Source organism: Mirounga angustirostris, unplaced genomic scaffold (assembly GCF_029215605.1).
Source record: "Mirounga angustirostris isolate CCGP_5_RB_7025 unplaced genomic scaffold, mMirAng1.0.hap1 SCAF_5, whole genome shotgun sequence".
NCBI classification, from domain to species: Eukaryota; Metazoa; Chordata; class Mammalia; order Carnivora; family Phocidae; genus Mirounga; species Mirounga angustirostris.
In genome coordinates, this window is record NW_026991713.1 from 72,093,784 (window position 1) to 72,113,263 (window position 19,480).

A 19,480-nucleotide genomic window follows, 5' to 3' on the forward strand; every position below is an offset into this window, starting at 1 on the left:
TTTATTTCTCAGCTGAAATAATCATGTGGGATTTTTGTAAAGCATTGAATAAGAACAAATGAGGTTTTAGACAAAGTAAGATTTCTTTCACCACTAAGTATGAACTCTGCCTGAACTCACTTCAAGTGTATAGTGTGTATGAGTACCCTATATACATCACATTCTGATAATTATAAAATATAGAGTAACTTGTCAGAGTGTAAGACTGTACATACTTATAGTAATGTACCTTACAATTTCTCATTCAGTGTAAAAACACAAGAATCTGCAAATACGTTAAATGCTGAGAGAAATATATCACATCCTGAGAGAATAAAGTAATCATTTAGAAATATGTAATGAAAAATTTAGCAACAAATATGAAATTGATAATTCTAATGTGGGTTTTGAATCGGTAATATATAAATGATCTGCAGAAAGATAGACTAGGCCTAACATACTTTAGAATGATGTGGTATGCTATAACATGAGCTGGGGTCTGGTTTGCGTTTAGCGGGAATAAGAACATTCCCTTCCTCTGGTTTATGTTTGTAAATATTTCTAAAACCACAGTATCACAGCTAAGTTATATTGTTCAGTGTAGGGAGAGTTTTCATTTTAATTAATCCCTATTTGTGTTTTTGAAAAGTAAATACTTTATTTAGAAAGGAAATAGGTCAATATTTATGGCTATTTGAAATCCTGGAATAATTTTAATTTTTTTTTTTTTTTTTTCAGATATAAGCAGATCATAGCCATATGAGTCAGGATGTAAGTTAAGTCCTATCAGTTATTAGTATCATAAAATTTCAATTCTAGGGATTCTAAATGGAAGAAAATACTGTATTTACAAAAGGATCTCTATGGTGACTAACTTCTGTGATGGGGTGTTCTGTGAACATATACAAAGTATGAGTGAAGAATGATCCCCAAGTTAGTTCGGTGGCCTCTGGCAATTCTCTGCTGTCTGGTAAAGGGTGACTATTCAAAAGCATTAAGTTTTGCATCTTGTCCTGAATTGTAAGTACCTTAGTAAGTTGTATGTTTTAAGTAACAAACCTAGAATGGTTAAATACGTAAGCATTTTCTCCCGTGAACTAGACAAGCAGCAGAACTTGGGCATTTGAGGCAGCCTGGCTGGATGGCATTGCCACTTCTCCGGGAGAACATGGGTCCCCCAGGGGTTTTTGCTATGTCAGCCCAATCAGTTCATCATTGGGGACCCCCCAGATCAGGCCATATGAGTTTCTAAGCATTCCGTCACAAGACTGAGAGTGGGGCACAGAGATAGAGTACAAAGAGGAGTAAACTACTTTGGGGAGGTTCCTGAAATTAGAATCAATAGCGTTGTTGATCAGCAATCTGTTCACACCACTTCCTTCCAGCTTCTGCCTTATTTAATTGGTAAGGGGAAGGAGCACAGAAGAAGGGCCTCAGGAACAAGAACAAAAACTATTTCTTGGCTCCAAATTTATGCTCTTTCCTCTCTGAACCAGTGTGTCTTCTTCTAAACTTCTGTGTCTTCCTTGCCAAGTAGAAAGAACTTCTAGAAATTAAAAGAAAGAAAGAAAAAGAAAGAAGAGGAGAGGAGAGGAAAAAGAAAAAAGATTTAGCCTAAAATGTAACAGCTTTAGGAATTGGACCAGCTTGTGCATCCTATACATGTTGCCTGGGGGAGGCAGCGCTATCAGGCATGTGATGGACTAGGGTTGGGGCACGCCAGACCAGGACCCCACCCCAACCCCTTCTAGTGTTGGAGTAGATTATCAAGATGAGACAGCCAGTGTAGACCCTTGAGCCAGAGCCTGGCCATTGGAGGCTCCCCACCTCCTCCCCAGGGCTTGGAATGTGCATTCCACTTGCCTTCCCCACTCCCAGAAGCTGCCCCAAGGATACACCCTTGAGATAGAAATGTGGTGTTGAGGCTGTTTGGACTGGGTACATGTCTGAACCCAGTTGGGCCTCTATATAAAATTTTAAGATTCTAGTGGACAGGTGTGGAGAACTAGTCATCTTGCAGCTGCCCAAAATAGGCTTCATACGTTCCCCTATTCATTAAAAATGGGGCCCCAGGGCGCCTGGGTGGCTCAGTTGGTTAAGCGACTGCCTTCGGCTCAGGTCATGATCCTGGAGTCCCGGGATTGAGTCCCACATCGGGCTCCCTGCTCGGCAGGGAGTCTGCTTCTCCCTCTGCTGCTCTCTCTCTCTCTCTCTCTCATTCTCTCTCTCAAATAAATAAATAAAAAAAATCTAAAAAAAAAAAAAAATGGGGCCCCAGTTTCAAATTACACCCAGGAAGCCCTGAGGAGGTTGCAAACCAACAATTTCTTTTCTTTTAAGATTTTATTTATTTATTTGACACAGAGAGATAGTGAGGGCAGGAACACAAGCAGGGGGAGTGGGAGAGGGAGAAGCAGGCTTCCCGCAGAGCAGGGAGCCCAATGCGGGGCTCGATCCCAGGATCCTGGGTTCATGACCTGAGCCGAAGGCAGACGCTTAACAACTGAGCCACCCAGGCGCCCGCAAACCAACAATTTCTAAAGATGTTCTTTCTGTTATTTATATTCCCCTGTGATTCTGCTCTTTAAATTTATTTTAATCCATTCTAGAGCTCACAGTGGAGAGTTGAGTTTGCTATGAGCCTCTGAGACAGGCTGGTGCTCTATATCCCCTTTAGGGGAGAGCACACTTCAGAGATACCCCTTGTAACAGGCTGGCTGCCTTTCCGTCAGCCCATCTCTGGAGGTTTCTTTCTAACTAAATGCTGTTTTAGGATTTTTATATTTTGTGAATTTCACTACTGATGACAACTTATTTAGCAGCAAAAGTGCTACACCTAAATGAAAGACTTTAGCTATAGACAATGAAAATACTTTTTATGCAGAGACAAAAGATACGTAGTGTGGTAAATGTGAGTAAGGGTTTATGTTTTGCCCTGTATGCAGAATGAATACACTGAGTAAGAATTTCCCTAATGGCTTATTTGGAATCCTGAGTATGTGTAAGAATGGAATGTAGAGTTTTTATGTTGAGTTAATTACACTGTAAAAATGCTTAGCGTTGACTTTTCTCAGGTTTGCACTTTCATAAGGTGTTTGTGGTGATTAACATGAGCAAAACCTATCTGGACACTGCTTAGCATAGAGTAATTACTCTATAGATGGTATTTCTGCCATTCCTCTTTTATCAGGAGATGAGAGTTCTGCCATCAATTCCAACTTTCAAATTGAGTTTCACAGACTCAGAAAATGTTCAATAAATGTTAGCCATTACTCTTGTTGTTTTTCCATTCTGTATTTTCTTATAAAGCAGCCTTAGTGTTTTCATCATAAGAAACAAGAAGTGAAAGGGGCATTTTAGGAATATAATTCTACACGCATAAAGGAAAGTAGAGAATTAAGACAGGGCAATCAATTTAAGCAAAAATGTTTAACTCAAAATATTTTTCTGATTCGGGTTTTTCAGAATTCATGTATTATTCCCTCAATAAATGTATGCTGACTCTTTATAATTGCTTTCCTTCTTCAGGTCCTATTTCATGTGTATACGTAGGCAGAATTTTTCTTTGTCATGTGTGAAAGGTCCTGCAGTGTCACTGAAAATGGAGCACGTATGTCCTGGTGCTGCCTACATGCACTGGAACCAAGTGTAGTTTTCGGGGTTTCCATTTGAACATCAAAGGACATGGTGCTGTCACTGTGCCTACATCAAGTCACAGCCTTATTTACTATTTAGTAATACATTGGCGTGTCAGGCCTCTCTTTGCAGTCTTTTTTGCTCAGGGCTGTTACAGCTCAACTAGTTCCTCTGCTGTTAAAAAATTGATTAGCTTTCTTTCCCCAATATTTGGAAAAGGATAAATAAGATTTATTCATGTTACTTCGAAAGACTGTATTCACTTCAGCTCTTCCTTCCTGCAGAAACAGTTTGAGGGCTTCATTGACGGTATGGAGAGGCAATAGATACAATAAACTTTAAATTTAGTGATTTAGGCAATAGAGCAAAATAGGAAAAGATTATTCCTGCACAAGGAACTTGCTGTATAATAGTGTCTGTGTGAACTAGGTCACAAAGCCTATCTTGTTCAAAGTGGTCTTGGAACCCCCCCCCCCCCCCCCACACACACACGTTAGTATCTCTTGAAATGACTCAGAATCCTGGCTGGGTGGGTGGGGATGGTTGGGGCTGAGTGGGTGGGGATGAGCAGAGAGCATGGACAAGTGGGAATCTTGCATTTGTTACCATCTCCTGATGATTCTTAGTCACAGTAAAATTTGAGAATCCTGTTGCTCTTAATGTTTTAGCAGCCAATAAAAAAAAAGGGCAGACATGTCTTGTTACATGATTCAGTGTCCCTAAAATAGAAACCAATCAATTGCCTTAGGGAAGCTCAAGAATTTCTCTCTGAGTGCTTTGGTGGTAATATAATATCCATTCATATTAATCTATCATTTCATAGAAAGTTTGTTGTAATCATCTAAACTCATAGGTATTGGCTTTGATGTCTCCAACAGTTAAGTCATGGCGTATAATTGCTTCACCCATCTATAGCAGGGGAGAGAGGGAAATAGGAATTATCTTTATACTTCTTATCTGTTAGATGATGCAATCAAGTAGGATTACTTTGACACCTTGCTCATAGTATTGTGTTCTACTTCCCTGCTTATTCTTGTTCTACAAGGAGATGAAATCATCACTTAGAGAGTCAAAGAATGAGCATATGAGGGAATGTCAAGGATCATTCTGGGTGTTGTTCTTAGTCTTTGAGACCTGAGCAGTTCTGTTTACAGTATCCTGTTCCTCCAGTGTGCCTACTGCCACTCACTTCTTTGTCCTCATGTACACCAGTGGATGGCGCTCCTTTTCCACTTACCATGGATCCCCTGCATCAAAGGCTTACCTAAATGTAGTCACAAATCATTGCCCTCTCCTATGAAATCAAGATCTAGAATTTCCTTCCTGGCCACAACATCCATCCCTGCCATTGCAGTTTTTTCTAGTCAGTGAACCAAACAGGTATTTGTCATCCTGATTATGACTTACAGTCCCTTAAGCCCTTTCCGGTTCTTTTTGTGCCTGATCCTTAAGCTGGTTTTGAATGCTCTCCCTGACTAACCCTGTGGTAGCTAGCATCGTAAAGTCCTTGCCTCTTTGAATTTGTAATTCAATCCTGGAATATGGGTAGTAGTAATATGGTTAATTGGGATCACTAATTAATTATTTAGACTGTAAGTGGAGTTAATCACTACCTTTATGTTCCATTAGCACTTTACTCTTACTGCTCTCTACTAACTTGGCCCATAGAGGTGTAATTTTTAGGGGGATGGTGGTCTCCTTCCGTGGAAATAGAGACACTGCCCTCCCCAGACAGTCCCAGGTACTACTGGTATTTTTATCTCCCACTGTGTCTGGCACATAAGAGGCCCTGAATAAATGTATTTTAACTGCATATAATTGAGACATTTGGCCATTATATACTTTTCATTAAAATATTTATTACTATTATCATGTTTAAATATTTTTTTGAATTGAGAGAGTAAACCAAGTATTTATTAGTGGTGTATTTGTACTGTTTTGGATACCGAGAGGTAAAAAGCATGGATTATTTCATTTAAGAAAATATTAAGTTTGGCAAAGGAAAAAAAATAAGTATCTTTCTCTGAAGACAAACACATATATTAGTTGCTCATGATTATTTCATGTTTGTTTTATTTAAAATAATATTGAATTTAGTTCACAGAGTTGGAGGCTTATGGTGCCTGAATACGGTGTATCATGTGTTCGATATACCAAAATTTAACACCTTAAACAAAACTTTTAAATAATGTGTGCTTACTATAGAAAATTAGAAACATATAAAGAAGAAAAGGCACCTGAAATCTCACCACCTGTAGCGTGTCTTAACATTTTGGTGTATTCATTTGTCTTATTAATTTTAATAGTTGAGTTTCTACCCTCTAAATAATTTTGCATTTTCCTTTTTCACTTCATCTTGTATGCTCTTGATCTGTTTTCCCAGTCTGATTCCACAGAGATTCAGAATTATAAATAATGTGCATAAAACTACATATCTTTGCATAATCCCAGTTTTGTGTGACCATGCTCTAAAGTGTTGCTTTTATATAGATTAAAAGTTTTCACAAACTTTTGCTTACAAACAAACCTTGGACTCCATTGCAGCATAAGATAAAGTACTGCTTTGTTCCTTTTTGATAGTGCCAAGAGCAGTGTTTTCATAAAGTAAATGCTGTGACCTGCCCCTTTTTCACACTCAGGCTCTTAAGCCTCCTGAGAGGAATTTTAAATAGACTATTTCCTTTTTTCCTCTTGTTGCTTTAATGAGGTATTAGATGAACACAATTTGGAACTAGAGAGATAAGAAATGATGGGAAAAAAGACTAGCTTGTATCATTGTTTGACTGAAAAATCTCACAAGTCATATACAGTCAATTTTTAATATTCTCTTCCCCAGCCATGAGGGTACCTGGGAACTCAGGACTGGCCTGTAAGGTAGAATGAATTATAGCTGAATTCAGAAAGCATGAGGAATATGTTAAAACTAAATCCTTCAGGACACAACCTTCTACCCTTCCCTCTCACCTTACCCCAAAGACTTTATTTCTTTAAACCCTCTGGATTTTTTAAATACCTTATTATGAACATTTATTATAATTATTTAAGAGATTAAAATTTAGTTGAGATATACTAAAAACCACTGCATTATATGCTTTTTTTAAGGCTGCATTTTTTGGTATATGAATTATACAGATAACCAAGATGTCGGAAATGGACTTCAGGGTAACAGTATGAAGACAATAGCTAGAATGGAGAAATCAATTAATGGAAACATAGTCTCTAAGGGCAGAAAGCTGAACTAGCAGAATTTAAAAATGCTATCAATGAGATCCAATCTAATCTAGATAATCTAACAGCTAGGGTAACTGAGGCAGAAGAGCGAATAAGTGACCTGGAAGACAATATATAGATAAAAAAGGAAAAGAGGAGGCCAGGGAAAAACAACTCAGAATCCATGAAAATAGAATTAGAGAAGTAAGTGACACCATGAAGCGTTCCAATGTCAGAATAATTGGAATCCCGGAGGGAGTGGAGAGAGAGAGAGGACTAGATGTATTTGAGCAAAGCGTAGCTGAGAACTTCCCTAATATGGGGAATGAAACAAACATTCGAGTCCTAGAGGCAGAGAGAACCCCTCCTAAGATCAAGGAAAACAGGCCAACACCCCGGCATGTAATAGTAAAACTTGCAAATCTTAGAACCAAGGAAACCATCTTAAGGGCAGTTAGGGGGAAGAGATTCCTTACGTACAGAGGGAGGAACATCAGAATAACGTCAGACCTATCCACAGAGACCTGGCAAGCCAGAAAGGCCTGGCAAGACATATTCAGGGTACTAAATGAGAAGAACATGCAGCCAAGAATACTTTATCCGGCAAGGCTGTCATTTAAAATGGATGGAGAGATGCAGAGCTTCCACGACTGGCAGAAACTGAAAGAGTATGTGACCACTAAGCCGGCCCTGCAAGAAATATTAAGGGGGGAGGGTTCTATAAAGGGAGAAAGACCCCAAGAGTGATATACAACAGAAATTTACAGAGACAGTCTATAGAAACAAGGACTTAACAGGCAAATGATGACAATAAATTCATATCTTTCAATAATCACTCTCAACGTGGACGGCCTAAATGTTCCTGTAAAACGGCACAGGGTTGCAGATTGGATAAAAAGACAGGACCCATCCATGTGCTGTCTACAAGAGACTCATTTTGAACCTAAAGATACATCCAGACTGAAAGTGAAGGGATGGAGATCCATCTTCCATGCCAATGGACCTCAAAAGAAAGCTGTGGTAGCAATTCTTATATCAGAAAAATTAGATTTTAAGCTAAAGACTGTACTTAGAGACACAGAAAGACACTATATCATTCTTAAAGGGTCTATCCAACAAGAAGATCTAACAGTTGTAAATATCTACGCCCCCAACATGGGAGCAGCCAACTACGTAAGCCAACTGTTAACCAAAATAAAGAGTCATAATGATAATAATATGTTAATTGTAGGAGACCTCAATACTCCACTCTCAGCAATAGATCATCTTAGCAGGAAATCAACAAAGAAACAAGAGCTTTGACTGACACACTGGACCAGATGGACCTCATAGGTATATACAGAACATTCTACCCTAAAACAACAGAGTACTCATTCTTCTTGACTGCACATGGAACTTCCTCCAGAATAGACCACATACTGGGTCACAAATCAGGTCCCAACCGATACTAAAAGACTGAGATTATTCCCTGCATATTCTCAGACCATAATGCTTTAAAACTGGAACTCAATCACAAGAAAAAATTTGGAAGAAATTCAAACACTTGGAAGCTAAAGACCACTCTGCTCAACCAGGAAATCAAAGAAGAACTTAAACAATTCATGGAAACCAAAGAGAACGAAAACACATCGGTCCAAAACCCATGGGATACTGCAAAGGCAGTCCTAAGGGGGAAATACATAGCCATCCAAGCCTCACTCAAAAAAAATAGAAAAATTCCGAATTCACCAACTAACTTTACACCATAGAGAAGTAGAGAAAAAGCAACAAATGATGCCTACCTAAGCCACACATTAGGAGAGAAATAATTTAGAGCAGAGATCAATGAATTAGAAACCAGAAACACAGTAGATCAGATCAATGAAACTAGAAGCTGGTTCTTTGAAAGAATTAATAAGATTGATAAACCACTGGCCAGACTTACCCAAAAGAAAACAGAAAGGACCCAAATTAATAAAATTCTCAATATGAATTTTAAACCAAAACCACAATGAAATACCACCTTATGCCAGTTAGAGTGACAAAAATTAACAAGACAGGAAACAAGTGTTGGCAAGGATATAGAAAAAGGGGAACCTCTTACACTGTTGGTGGGAATGCAAGCCAGTACAGCCACTCTGGAAAGCAATATGGAGGTTCCTCAAGATGTTAAAAATAGAGCTACCCTATGACCCAGCAATTGCACTACTGGATATTTACCCCAGAGGTACAGATACAGTGAAAAGAAGGGGCACATGCACCCCAGTGTTCACAGCAGCAATGTCCACAACAGCCATACTGTGGAAGGAGCCAAGATGCTGTTCAACAGAAGAATGGTTAAAGAAGATGTGGTCCATATATACAATGGAATATTACTCAGCCATCAGAAAGGATGAATACCCAGCTTTTACATCAACATGGATGGAACTGGAGGGGATTATGCTAAGTGAAATAAGTCAAGCAGAGAAAGACAATTATCATATGGTTTCACTCGTATGTGGAACGTAAGGAATAGCTCAGAGGACCACAGGGGAAGTGAAGGAAAACTGCATGGGAAGAAATCAGAGAGGGAGGCAAACTATGAGAGACTCTGGGCTCTGGGAAACAAACTGAGGGTTACAGAAGGGAGGGGGAAACCAGGTGGTGGGTATTAAGGAGGGCACGTGTGGTGATGAGCACTGGGTGCTATATGCAACTAATGAATTGTTGGACACTACATCAAAAACTAATGATGTACTGTATGTTGACTAATTGAACATAATTAAAGAATTGAAAAAATGAAAAATAAAATAAGGCAAAAGAAAAAAAAACAATAGAAGTCCACTCCATCCATTAATTTAAATAAGCATTTACTAAGTGTCAAAAGAAATAGTCATAAGCTGGCTTTGTCAGTTGCAAAAGTAAATCACATGCAGACTGTTTTTTGGGGAGTTTATGGTCTAACAGAGGAAATAAAATGTATATTGAAATAAGTCTAGTAGCAGAAGGAAACTTGTGTGTGTTATAAGAGAAGTGTTGACAAAATGCTGAGGAAAAGCAGAAGATTGATAATTCCAGAAGCAATATTGAAGAAGGAATCTAGAAAAGAAATGTTTGAGTGCTAATCAAGTTTTCATGGATTAATGTAGAACTGATCCAGTAGGTTGGTAGATTTGATGGTGGTAAAATAAAAAAAGTAGCTCTCTGATTGCTCACACTTTCTCAGTGAATATTAGGCAAGATTTCACCTGAGGCTGGATAGATTGGGACACTAGAAGGAAAGGCGGTGGGGGGGCCTGGGTGGCTCAGTTGGTTAAGTGTCTGACTTCCTTCAGCTCAGGTCATGACCCCAGCATCCTGGGATCAAGCCCTGCTTCAGGCTCCCTCCTCAGTGGGGAGTCTGCTTCTCCTTCCTCCTGCTCTTGTGCATGCTCTCCCTCTCTCCCTCCCTCTCTCTCTACCCGCCTCAAAAAAAATAAAGAAAATTTAAAAAAAAAGGAGGTGCCATGAAGTCATCCTTTGCAGAGCTCTAGCATGTGCATCTTAGGGAATTCCCAAGTTCATGAATCGAATTCAAATTGTGTTTGTCTAGAGCCTTTCAGCTGCTAGGTATAAATGCAGAGTAGAAGAATAATTGGGTATAAGTAAGCACAGTTGGTGTTTATGGCATGGATATGATAAAGGGGGAACAGACCAAGGAATTGGAGAATGGTGAAAAGAACATGATTGTTATAATGGTTTGGGAAACTATATTTTCAAGGCAGTGTCAGCATTACTTGGAAACTTGGTGGAAATGCAAATTCTTGGTCCTAGACCTACTGAATCAGAAACTCAGGGTTGGGTCCAGCGCTCTGTTTTAACAGGCCCTCCAGGTGATTCTGTAGCACATCTGGACCTGAGAAGCACTGGTTTGGGAAATCTAAATGGATGGAGACATTAAGTACAATTATGGGAAAGGAGCAGAAATGGGTGATGATAGATAACTAAAAAGAGGAAAGTGTGTGCATGGCTCAGCTTCTCCATGAAAGTAGAAGAATTCAAGTGAGCCGTGAGGGTGGGCAGTGCTGAGAGACTAGGTGAGAGACTAAGATCCTTGAAGGATTTCAGAAGTGGAGCAGGTAGGAGACTCAGGTGATGTCTGGGTGGTCCATGTTGAGGCTACTCTCACCAAGAATCATGACACAGAGGTAGAAGTGGAGAATAACACTGCCAAGCAGGTACAGAAGTCACCATTGAATGAGGAGTGACCAGAAAGTAGGCGGCATTGAAGAAGGAAGATTAGGGGATAGTCTAGCTAACCTCTTCGCTCCTGTCATCTCTCTAGCTCCTCAGGCCTCCTCAAGTATATAGGATATAAGAGAACAACAGCCAGGATCCCACATCCAAGTTGTAAGAAGGTGGTGCCCTCATGTCCAGACTTCGATCATGGGGCACAGGGAGAGCATGGGAGGGCAGGGACAAGAGGAAGATTGAGGCAGATCAGTGAATGTACAGGTTAGTGTGGAAGTAAATGACCAGGTGGAAACGGCTGACCTGAATCTCTTGGACTCTTGCTTGTTGCTGAAATAAGCAGGTGTGTGAGACATGACGGAGCAAGGTGAAAGCCCTGGCATCTGATGGGATGAGGGTCAGCACTTGTTTAGTTACCTGACAAAGACGGCTATGAGGAAATGATGCATATATACCTTCAACATTTTATTTTTAGTTGTACGATATTTACTTATATCCACTGCTTGAAATTCCAGGTTGTTTCTCTTGCATACATCACACTTGATATTGTTACCTATGGAATCCAGCTTTTAGGTTCCTTTCACACAGAACAAGAACTGAAAGATACTTGAGAAGAAACCTAAGGGCAAAATCTTCTAGACTTTTACATTTCATCCCTGACTGTTTACAGTTGTGTTGCCCACTCAGTTGTTTTTTTTTTTTTTTTTGTAATAACTCACCTTTATTCACTCTTTCCAAAGCATACAGTTTTGTTTTTAATACCTCTTTTTAAAGCATCTTATGTTCCATTGCTTTTTGTGTTATTTGATTACATAATATAATGGGCATAAACAGGATTGGGAAAAAAACACACCTGATTTGATTTACATACAGCTCAACAGATGGGAGACGCATGCCTGCATGAAGTCCCACATGTTCATTTTCCTGTAGGCATATGCTTTATAGAAAGAATAGGTTAATCTGACAAATTGCTGAATTGCAAGTCAGAATAGAGAGCTTCTATCATTATTCTTAGTGTTGCTTAGAGCAAGGTCAATGATCTGGCTGAGTTGGGTGGGTGAGACATGAGGACATCTCTCTTGAAGTTTCCAGAGGTTTGAAGCCAGGGTGAAGGAATTGGTGGTCTCTGAGACGGAAAGTAGGTCACAGTGGGAACACTGAGGGTCTATAGAATCCCTTTTAACTTTCTTTAACACATTTTTACTTTGTTCTTCTCCAAACACTCATGACATAATTTAAATTATGAAAAATGCTTTGTAAAATATTAAATGTGATTAATAATTATACTTTCTGAGGATCATTATGATTTTGGATTATTGTTTGATTTAAGCATAGTATGGTATAATGTGTTAGCTCAAAATACATGTATGATATACATGAAATCCTAATTTCTACTTTTCTAACTTCTATTTTTTTTTCTTTTTTTTTTAAAGATTTTATTTATTTATTTATTTGAGAGAGAGAGCAGGAGGGGGGGGGAGGGTCAGAGGGAGAAGCAGACTCCCTGCCAAGCAGGGAGCCCGATGCGGGACTCGATCCAGGGACTCCAGGATCATGACCTGAGCTGAAGGCAGTCGCTTAACCAACTGAGCCACCCAGGCGCCCTCTAACTTCTATTTTTTGCTTTATGGCTTGCACCCAATAATATAGAAAGCTAATTTTTTACTGTACAAAGTACATAAGATAGATTTGAAAATCTTAATCATTTTTTAAACAGTTTTTAAGATGTTTGTATTTAGGTGAAATATTTTTTTCTTAAAGCTATCGGTGTGTTTTCCATAGTTATCCATGTTTTTAACTGTATAAATACCATCCCAGTGGGAAAATAATTTTTTTTCAGTTAAAATAACATATTTTATAAGAATGGCATTTTAAATTCTATAGTCAGTGGACTTTGCCATATGATACAAATATATTTATAATACAGAACTAGAAGAGCCAAACAATATAACTTAGCTAATAAGAATCTTCCAGGCCTTACAGTCAATCAGCTGTGCTCCATAAGTTCCCATCTTCTCATTATCTTCTCATTTAGCTTGGTCTTTATCCCAAGTGTGAAAGTAACCCACAAGTTTGTTGAGTAAGACAAGGCTCACAGATAACCGAATTTGGAAGCTGTCTGCAGCGCTGGAAGGAGTATATTCCACATCTGTTTTATTCGGGAAGTTAAAGTCTCTATAGTTTCATACCAGAAAAAGTTTGTCTTTATTATGAACTGATACGTTTTGTTTTGTCAGACGGTTAAAACTATTGTTTACTACTCTGCTTTGGCTACGGGGAATCTTAGGGCTAGCCTGTCGTTACTTTGTGGCCACAGTTTTTATATAATCATCTTCATCATCTACCTCTCTTACCAGTCTTTTTGTTTTAAGGATTCTATCATGTGTTTTATATTATAAATATTCTTAATTCCCTTTTGAAACTTGGTGGTGGATAAATTCAATAAACTCAACAACTATTGATTACTTACTTTTTACGTTGTTAAGTCTTTTGACCTGGCAGTGGTGAAACTGACAGGTATGGCTTTAAGGAGTTAGAAAAAAAAAATTTTTTTTTCAGAAATCCTTAGAAAATGCTTTGTTTAAATATAGCATAAAGGAAAATAATATATGTATTTTGCTAAGCGTGTAAAGTGCACGTTTATTCTTTTATTGCTAGTTTAAAGTCCTCATCAAGATAGATGGCCATTATCAAAGCCTAGATGTTTTCTAGAACTATTCTGTTTTATTCAGAGTTAAAATCCAACGGGTCTCAAATAATCTCTGAGATAACAGTGCACAGAGAGTCCAGCCGTTTCTGTTCTTAGATGTCCACAGAGAGCTGTGAAGCTCGTCTTCTGTGAGAACACACTGCCCTCAGGCCTTTCAGCTTCACTCTGGGGACGAGCTGGTATGTGTGAGGTGACCAAAGGTTGCCCAGGGAGTCCTTGAAAAAGATGATAGTTTGTCTGATAGGTACTCTAAAATGATTTTGAAAAGAGAAGGCATCCCTACTATAGTCTAAAAGGAAAGAAAGCCTTTTTTGGTTGTTCATATTGTTCTTTTATGAAAAAGACTCTTATGCTTTGTGCAACTTTTAAACAAACACCGAGTCCCTTGAACATTCAAACTACTACCAAAAGGCTTAGAAGATTGTAAATACAAATGGTAGTCCATTCCATAAGTGGTTGGCCGGTAGCACCATTTACAAAAACCTTGGAATTCACACATTTAAAATGTAAATTCAATGTATCTTTTCACCACGACCTGACTGAAAAACTAGGTTCATGAATTATTCTGCCCTAGATATGTCATCCCCTGCCCTATGAAAGAGAATCCAGTTATTGCCTGAATTTTTCTGGAACCGATTGCCCTTTAACTGAATGTCCTTGTCTTTTCCTTCTAATTGATGGCCTTTTGCTTATTTTACTGCTTATTAACACTTTTATTGTGTGTGATATGCAGAATAATGCCCTCCCCCTCCACACCAAAGATGTACATATCCTAGTCCCCACAACCTATGAACATGTTACATTACATGGCAAAGGGAAGTTAGGTTGCAGATTGAATTACATCTGTTAATCATTTTACCTTAAAACGGGGAGATTATTCTGGATTATCCAAGTTGCCCCAGTGTATTCACAAAGGTCCTTAAATGTAGAAGATGACAAGTGATGTGACATGATAGACACTTGACCACTTTCCCTGGCTTGAGGTTGAGGAGGGCCTCCTACCCCCCCACGCCCCCCCCGCAACCCCCACCCCCCCCCCCGCAACCCCCACCCCCGAGCCTGGGAACATGGCAACTTCTAAAGCCTAGGAAAGGCAAAGAAACCTGTTTTCCCTTGAGCTTCCAGAAAGGAATGGCCTCCTGACACCTTTGATTTTTGACACCCAGTGAAATTCATGTCAGATTTCTGACTTACAGAACTGTTAGACAGTATATTTTTGTTGATTTAAGCCACTAACCCTGTGATCATTTGTTATGGCAACAATAAAAACAAGTACATTTACTAGTGTTCCAAGAAAGGAAGAACGAAGATCAAACTCTGGGTACTCCATCCAGGAAAAGATTTAGTGTAATGTTGAAGTTGCAGTGCTTGCTGGCAAGGAGATAAAAGGCCATCAGTGAATTTCAGCACCCTGCCCTCATTGCTTCCTATTAATGCAGAAAATTTACAGGTGCCTGTTGCCAGTGTAATGAACTGAAATACACTTCAAAACACTATACCTTTGTTTCATTCAGCCTCCAGGCTGCCTGCTTGGCTATCATTGGAGTGAGCTTTTCATGAAACAGATTTAATTATGTTATTTCTCTTTAAAGTCCATTTTATGATTTTCCATTGTCTAGAGAAAAAAGCCCACACATACAGCTTGGCAGTCAAGGTCCCTCGACAACAGAAGCTTGGCTGCAGCCCATGTCATACTTCTCTCTCTTATGCACCTTGTGTTAACCAAGGTAAAGTACTTATGTTCTGTGAGTCTGGCTTAGTGTTTGGCGCTTTTATTCTTCCTACATTTCATTTTCTCTACCACCAGTGTCCTCCCAGATCACACTGGCTGGCAATTCCCTATGAATTCTTTGAGATTCAAACGAAACATTAAATTCCCTGGAAAATCAAGGAACATACCACATCAAATAAAATTGTTTGGTCTATCCTTTATGTCACATTATGACTTGTATACACTGTGATTTTAAAATTATTTCCATTTCATTCTGTTTCATTCTGTGAGTTTCTTGAAGATAGCAAGTAGGTCTAATAATATATTTATGGGATCTGAGTAACTCACATAGCTTATACAGTAGGTACTCAGTAAATAAATATGAAGTGAACAAATGATTATGTTACCTGACCTGGCCAACCTACCACAGAGATATCATTAGAATGCAGATTTTGGATTCCCAGGCCAGTCTTTTGTTGTATTCTGCCAATAAAACTTAAGTAGTATAAAAAAAATTTTTTTAATACCTAGGGAACATTTTCATTTTAAGTAAAATTTTGACACTGACCAGCTTACTTTGTTTGATACCATTTCCCCTTCTTTATCCCTTAATTTAACACTTGGAATTTCATGATTTTATTGTATCAAAATGAAAACATGAAAATAGTTTCTCTGTCTTCTTTAGTTTCTTTTCATGGATCTGTTTGCAAGAACTATTTTGTGTGTTGGGGCGTCTGGGTGGCTCAGTCAGTTAAGCATCTGCCTTCGGCTTAGGTCATGATCTCAGGTCCCTGGGATAGATCCCTGCATCGGGTTCCATGTTCAGCACAGAGTCTGCTTATCCCTCTCCTTCCCCCTCTGCTCCTCCCCCCACTCATGCACTTGCTCTCTCCCTCTCAAATAAATAAAATCTTAAAAAAAAAAATTATTATTTTGTGTGATGATCTATATTTATTTATTTAAATATGAAAATATCGAGAAGACTGAAATGTAATCAAATAGCATGGCTATTCCTTTGACTTTAAATACTTGAATTTTTCTCTCAGCACTTCTGTTTTCTGCCTTTTTAAATTTGTTACATGTTTATTTCTCAGTGGTTACATGTAGGTCTGACCTTGCTGCACAAGTCTTTATGAAATTGAAAATGTGTATGATAGAGCTTGGAAACTATAAACCCTATTCAGAAGGAATGAATTATTTTCATAACTTTTATTATCACTTTACACTGTGACTGTAAAATGTTCACAATTTTCATGATGATGGGAATAATTCCACTGGGGATTTCTCTTTTTTACAACTGCTGTCAGAATTCAGAATCTTAAAATGATTGGCATAATTTTTAGTGTGATCAGTAAAACACATCCTTCATGTTACGTAATAATTTATAAGTTTGGTTTACTACTTTTAAAAAGGAAAACACTTTTTATTAAGATGAATGAGTGCGTTGGTGTTATTGCTTTATGTTAGAAGATCATCATTAATTTAGTAAATGAAGGCCATTGATAAATCATTGAAACATAAATGTATTTAAAACAGATTTTTATTTTTGAAATACGATGAAAATGTTGATAAATATTTGGAAACTGTAGATTCTAGCTACAGACATATCCAGCTTGACTGAACATTGCTTGGATGCCCACTATCTGATTTGGATAAGCTAACATGTTTTAGAATGGCTCAGAAGCTAGGCAAAGCCATGGTTCAGAATGTCTTCAGGATTTGAATTCTGTCACATTTCTTAGGTGACTCACCAAGAGTATTTTGCTTCCTTTGTTTTACGGACAGCTTTAAAGTAATCTTCTGATTTAGCTACTGATATTTTCATCAGAAAAGAAATGTCCTATAAGAAACCTGTCTTCTTTAAATGTATCAGAGACATCTCCTATTATGCATCAACAAATTGGCATTATGGTTTTTTTTAGAGCTAGTCTCCAGGGAATTCATTTAGAACAAAAATGAGTCTATAGAGCCTTATCATGTAGATTGTGCTAGAGAGTTACCTCTCCAAAGATTATACTTTTCTAGAAAACACAAAACCATTCTCATGCACATCAGGTCAGTTTCTCATCACCTTACAAAATGCCAAATAAGTGGACACATTCTTACTCCTCTTTAAAGAGGTTCCTTCTACCCGGTATCTGCCATTATATCACACTTTCCTTATTGTGTGCAATGTCTATTTATTCTTTTAAGTACATAAATTTACAATGTATGATGACTTCTAATTCGTTCCATGGACTTGGAGCTTATCCTTGATTAGTATAGTAGGTTTTAGTGAAACAACTCGCTGCCCTGTCCCTAGCTGCAGAGTACCTTTCACTTTTAAAGCCTTCAACCCTCTACCCACTTGCTTGAGTATCTTTTCTTGATTATACAAAGTTCAAAATTTATCTGAACAGAGTCTCAGTGTTGTGATCCTCTGAATACTTTGCATGAATTCCCATGCTAACTTGATGCCATTACTGTAGCTACTCGTGGTCTTTTTAGGTTTACTGTATTTTTCTCCAGGAACAATTCTGTTTCTTTGAATAACTATCAGCAACAATTGTTTGATTCTTTGCTCACAGGTACTACAGTGCAACCATTCTGCAGATGTCTGGTGTTGAAGATGATAGACTTGCAATATGGCTGGCTTCAGTGACAGCCTTCACAAATTTCATCTTCACGCTTGTGGGAGTCTGGCTTGTCGAGAAAGTGGGCCGCAGGAAGCTTACCTTTGGGAGCTTAGCAGGTAGGTGACTGGATGGAGAAGTCAATTATAAACTTTTCTCTAATGATGACAAGTTCACCTTCCAAAATAAAATACCAGGTCCACTTATGATATTGTTCTCTCAGCCAAATAATAGAGTTCTTCTAGACAAAACGTTTTTTAAAAAAGAACTGAATGTTACGATATGTAACTAGAATGTGACTAGAAACTGGAATTGTAAGAACAACTTGAATCTACCGAGGGTAACGTTCTGCTGTTGTTATTTTTGAGTTCTGCTCAAAGGTACAAAAGTGAAAAGAATAATTGATTTTTGTTGTTCTTTGAAAAATTTGATATCCATAAACTCACTTTTCAACATGTTTTATTTTTAAGTTTGGTATAATATGGAAGTAAATTTGGGGCATTTTTTTCTTCAAGGCTCTTTCAACAGTAGAATGTAATTTCTTCACAAAGCAGCGATAGACTCTTTTTGTGTTTGAACCAGGCTCAAATTCTAAGGTAAATTCTGGTTGGTGAAGTGTGTTTTCTGTAATAGCTAAATAAGACAAAACTTTTCTCACTTTCAAGTATCTTTTGTCTTTAAATTCTGACATTTCATTATTTATTTCTGTTTCACTTGACAGAATGAGACCCACCTTTGCCATTGTCTTCACATGTTCACCATATAATTTTCTTATCTTTTTCATATCTACAGATTCCTAATTATCAATTAGCTGTCTTCTGATAGCTCCTTTATAAGTTTAATTTGAGTAAGAATTCATTTTTCCAATAAATGTAACGTTTCCAGGCTGGCATGAACTAAATTCTATTTTCACCAAATTATACCTTAAGACATTGATCTAATAGCACTGCTTCCGGCACTTGTCCCAGATTTTAATGAGAAAATACATTCTGAGTTCCAAACTCAGTTATTTGGAACACAGAGTCTCTCCCACCCCTTCTTCCAGAAGGAAGCGTGGAATGCTTCCACCCTCTGTTCTTGCCTAAGCAGTGGACGGACTTGAGTCTGATAATATAAGTTGAACTGAGGGGAAGGTGAGCAGAGATTGTCTGATTAAGAGGCAAAGGTAATTTCAACAGCCAGGGTACACAGGGAAGCAGGAGGGTAAGTGAGGAAAGGGGAGGGACAAGGAGGCTAAAAACCATTCGTTCATACGCTTGTGGAAGAAACCAGAAGTGTTTTGTCTGGAAAAAAAGACTAAAGGGTTACCCAGTAGATACCTAATTCTAGCAGATGGTAGATGTCATGAGGGCATTATTTTTACTTAATATGGGAAATATAGTCTTAATAATCAGAACTATCCAACAGTGAATTGGGCTGCCTCATTAGGATGGT

General features: G+C 38.3%; 1 protein-coding gene across 3 annotated transcripts in view; it reads left to right on the forward strand.

Moving 5' to 3' along the window:
• Window positions 1-19,480, forward strand: part of SLC2A13 (solute carrier family 2 member 13) — a 384,555-nt gene that overhangs the window by 227,774 nt on the left and 137,301 nt on the right. For all 3 annotated transcript variants that reach the window (XM_064591394.1, XM_064591395.1, XM_045869435.3), the window contains exon 5: window positions 18,002-18,165. In XM_064591394.1, coding sequence (XP_064447464.1) covers window positions 18,002-18,165 — 164 coding nt within the window. The remainder of the gene's footprint in view (window positions 1-18,001; window positions 18,166-19,480) is intronic.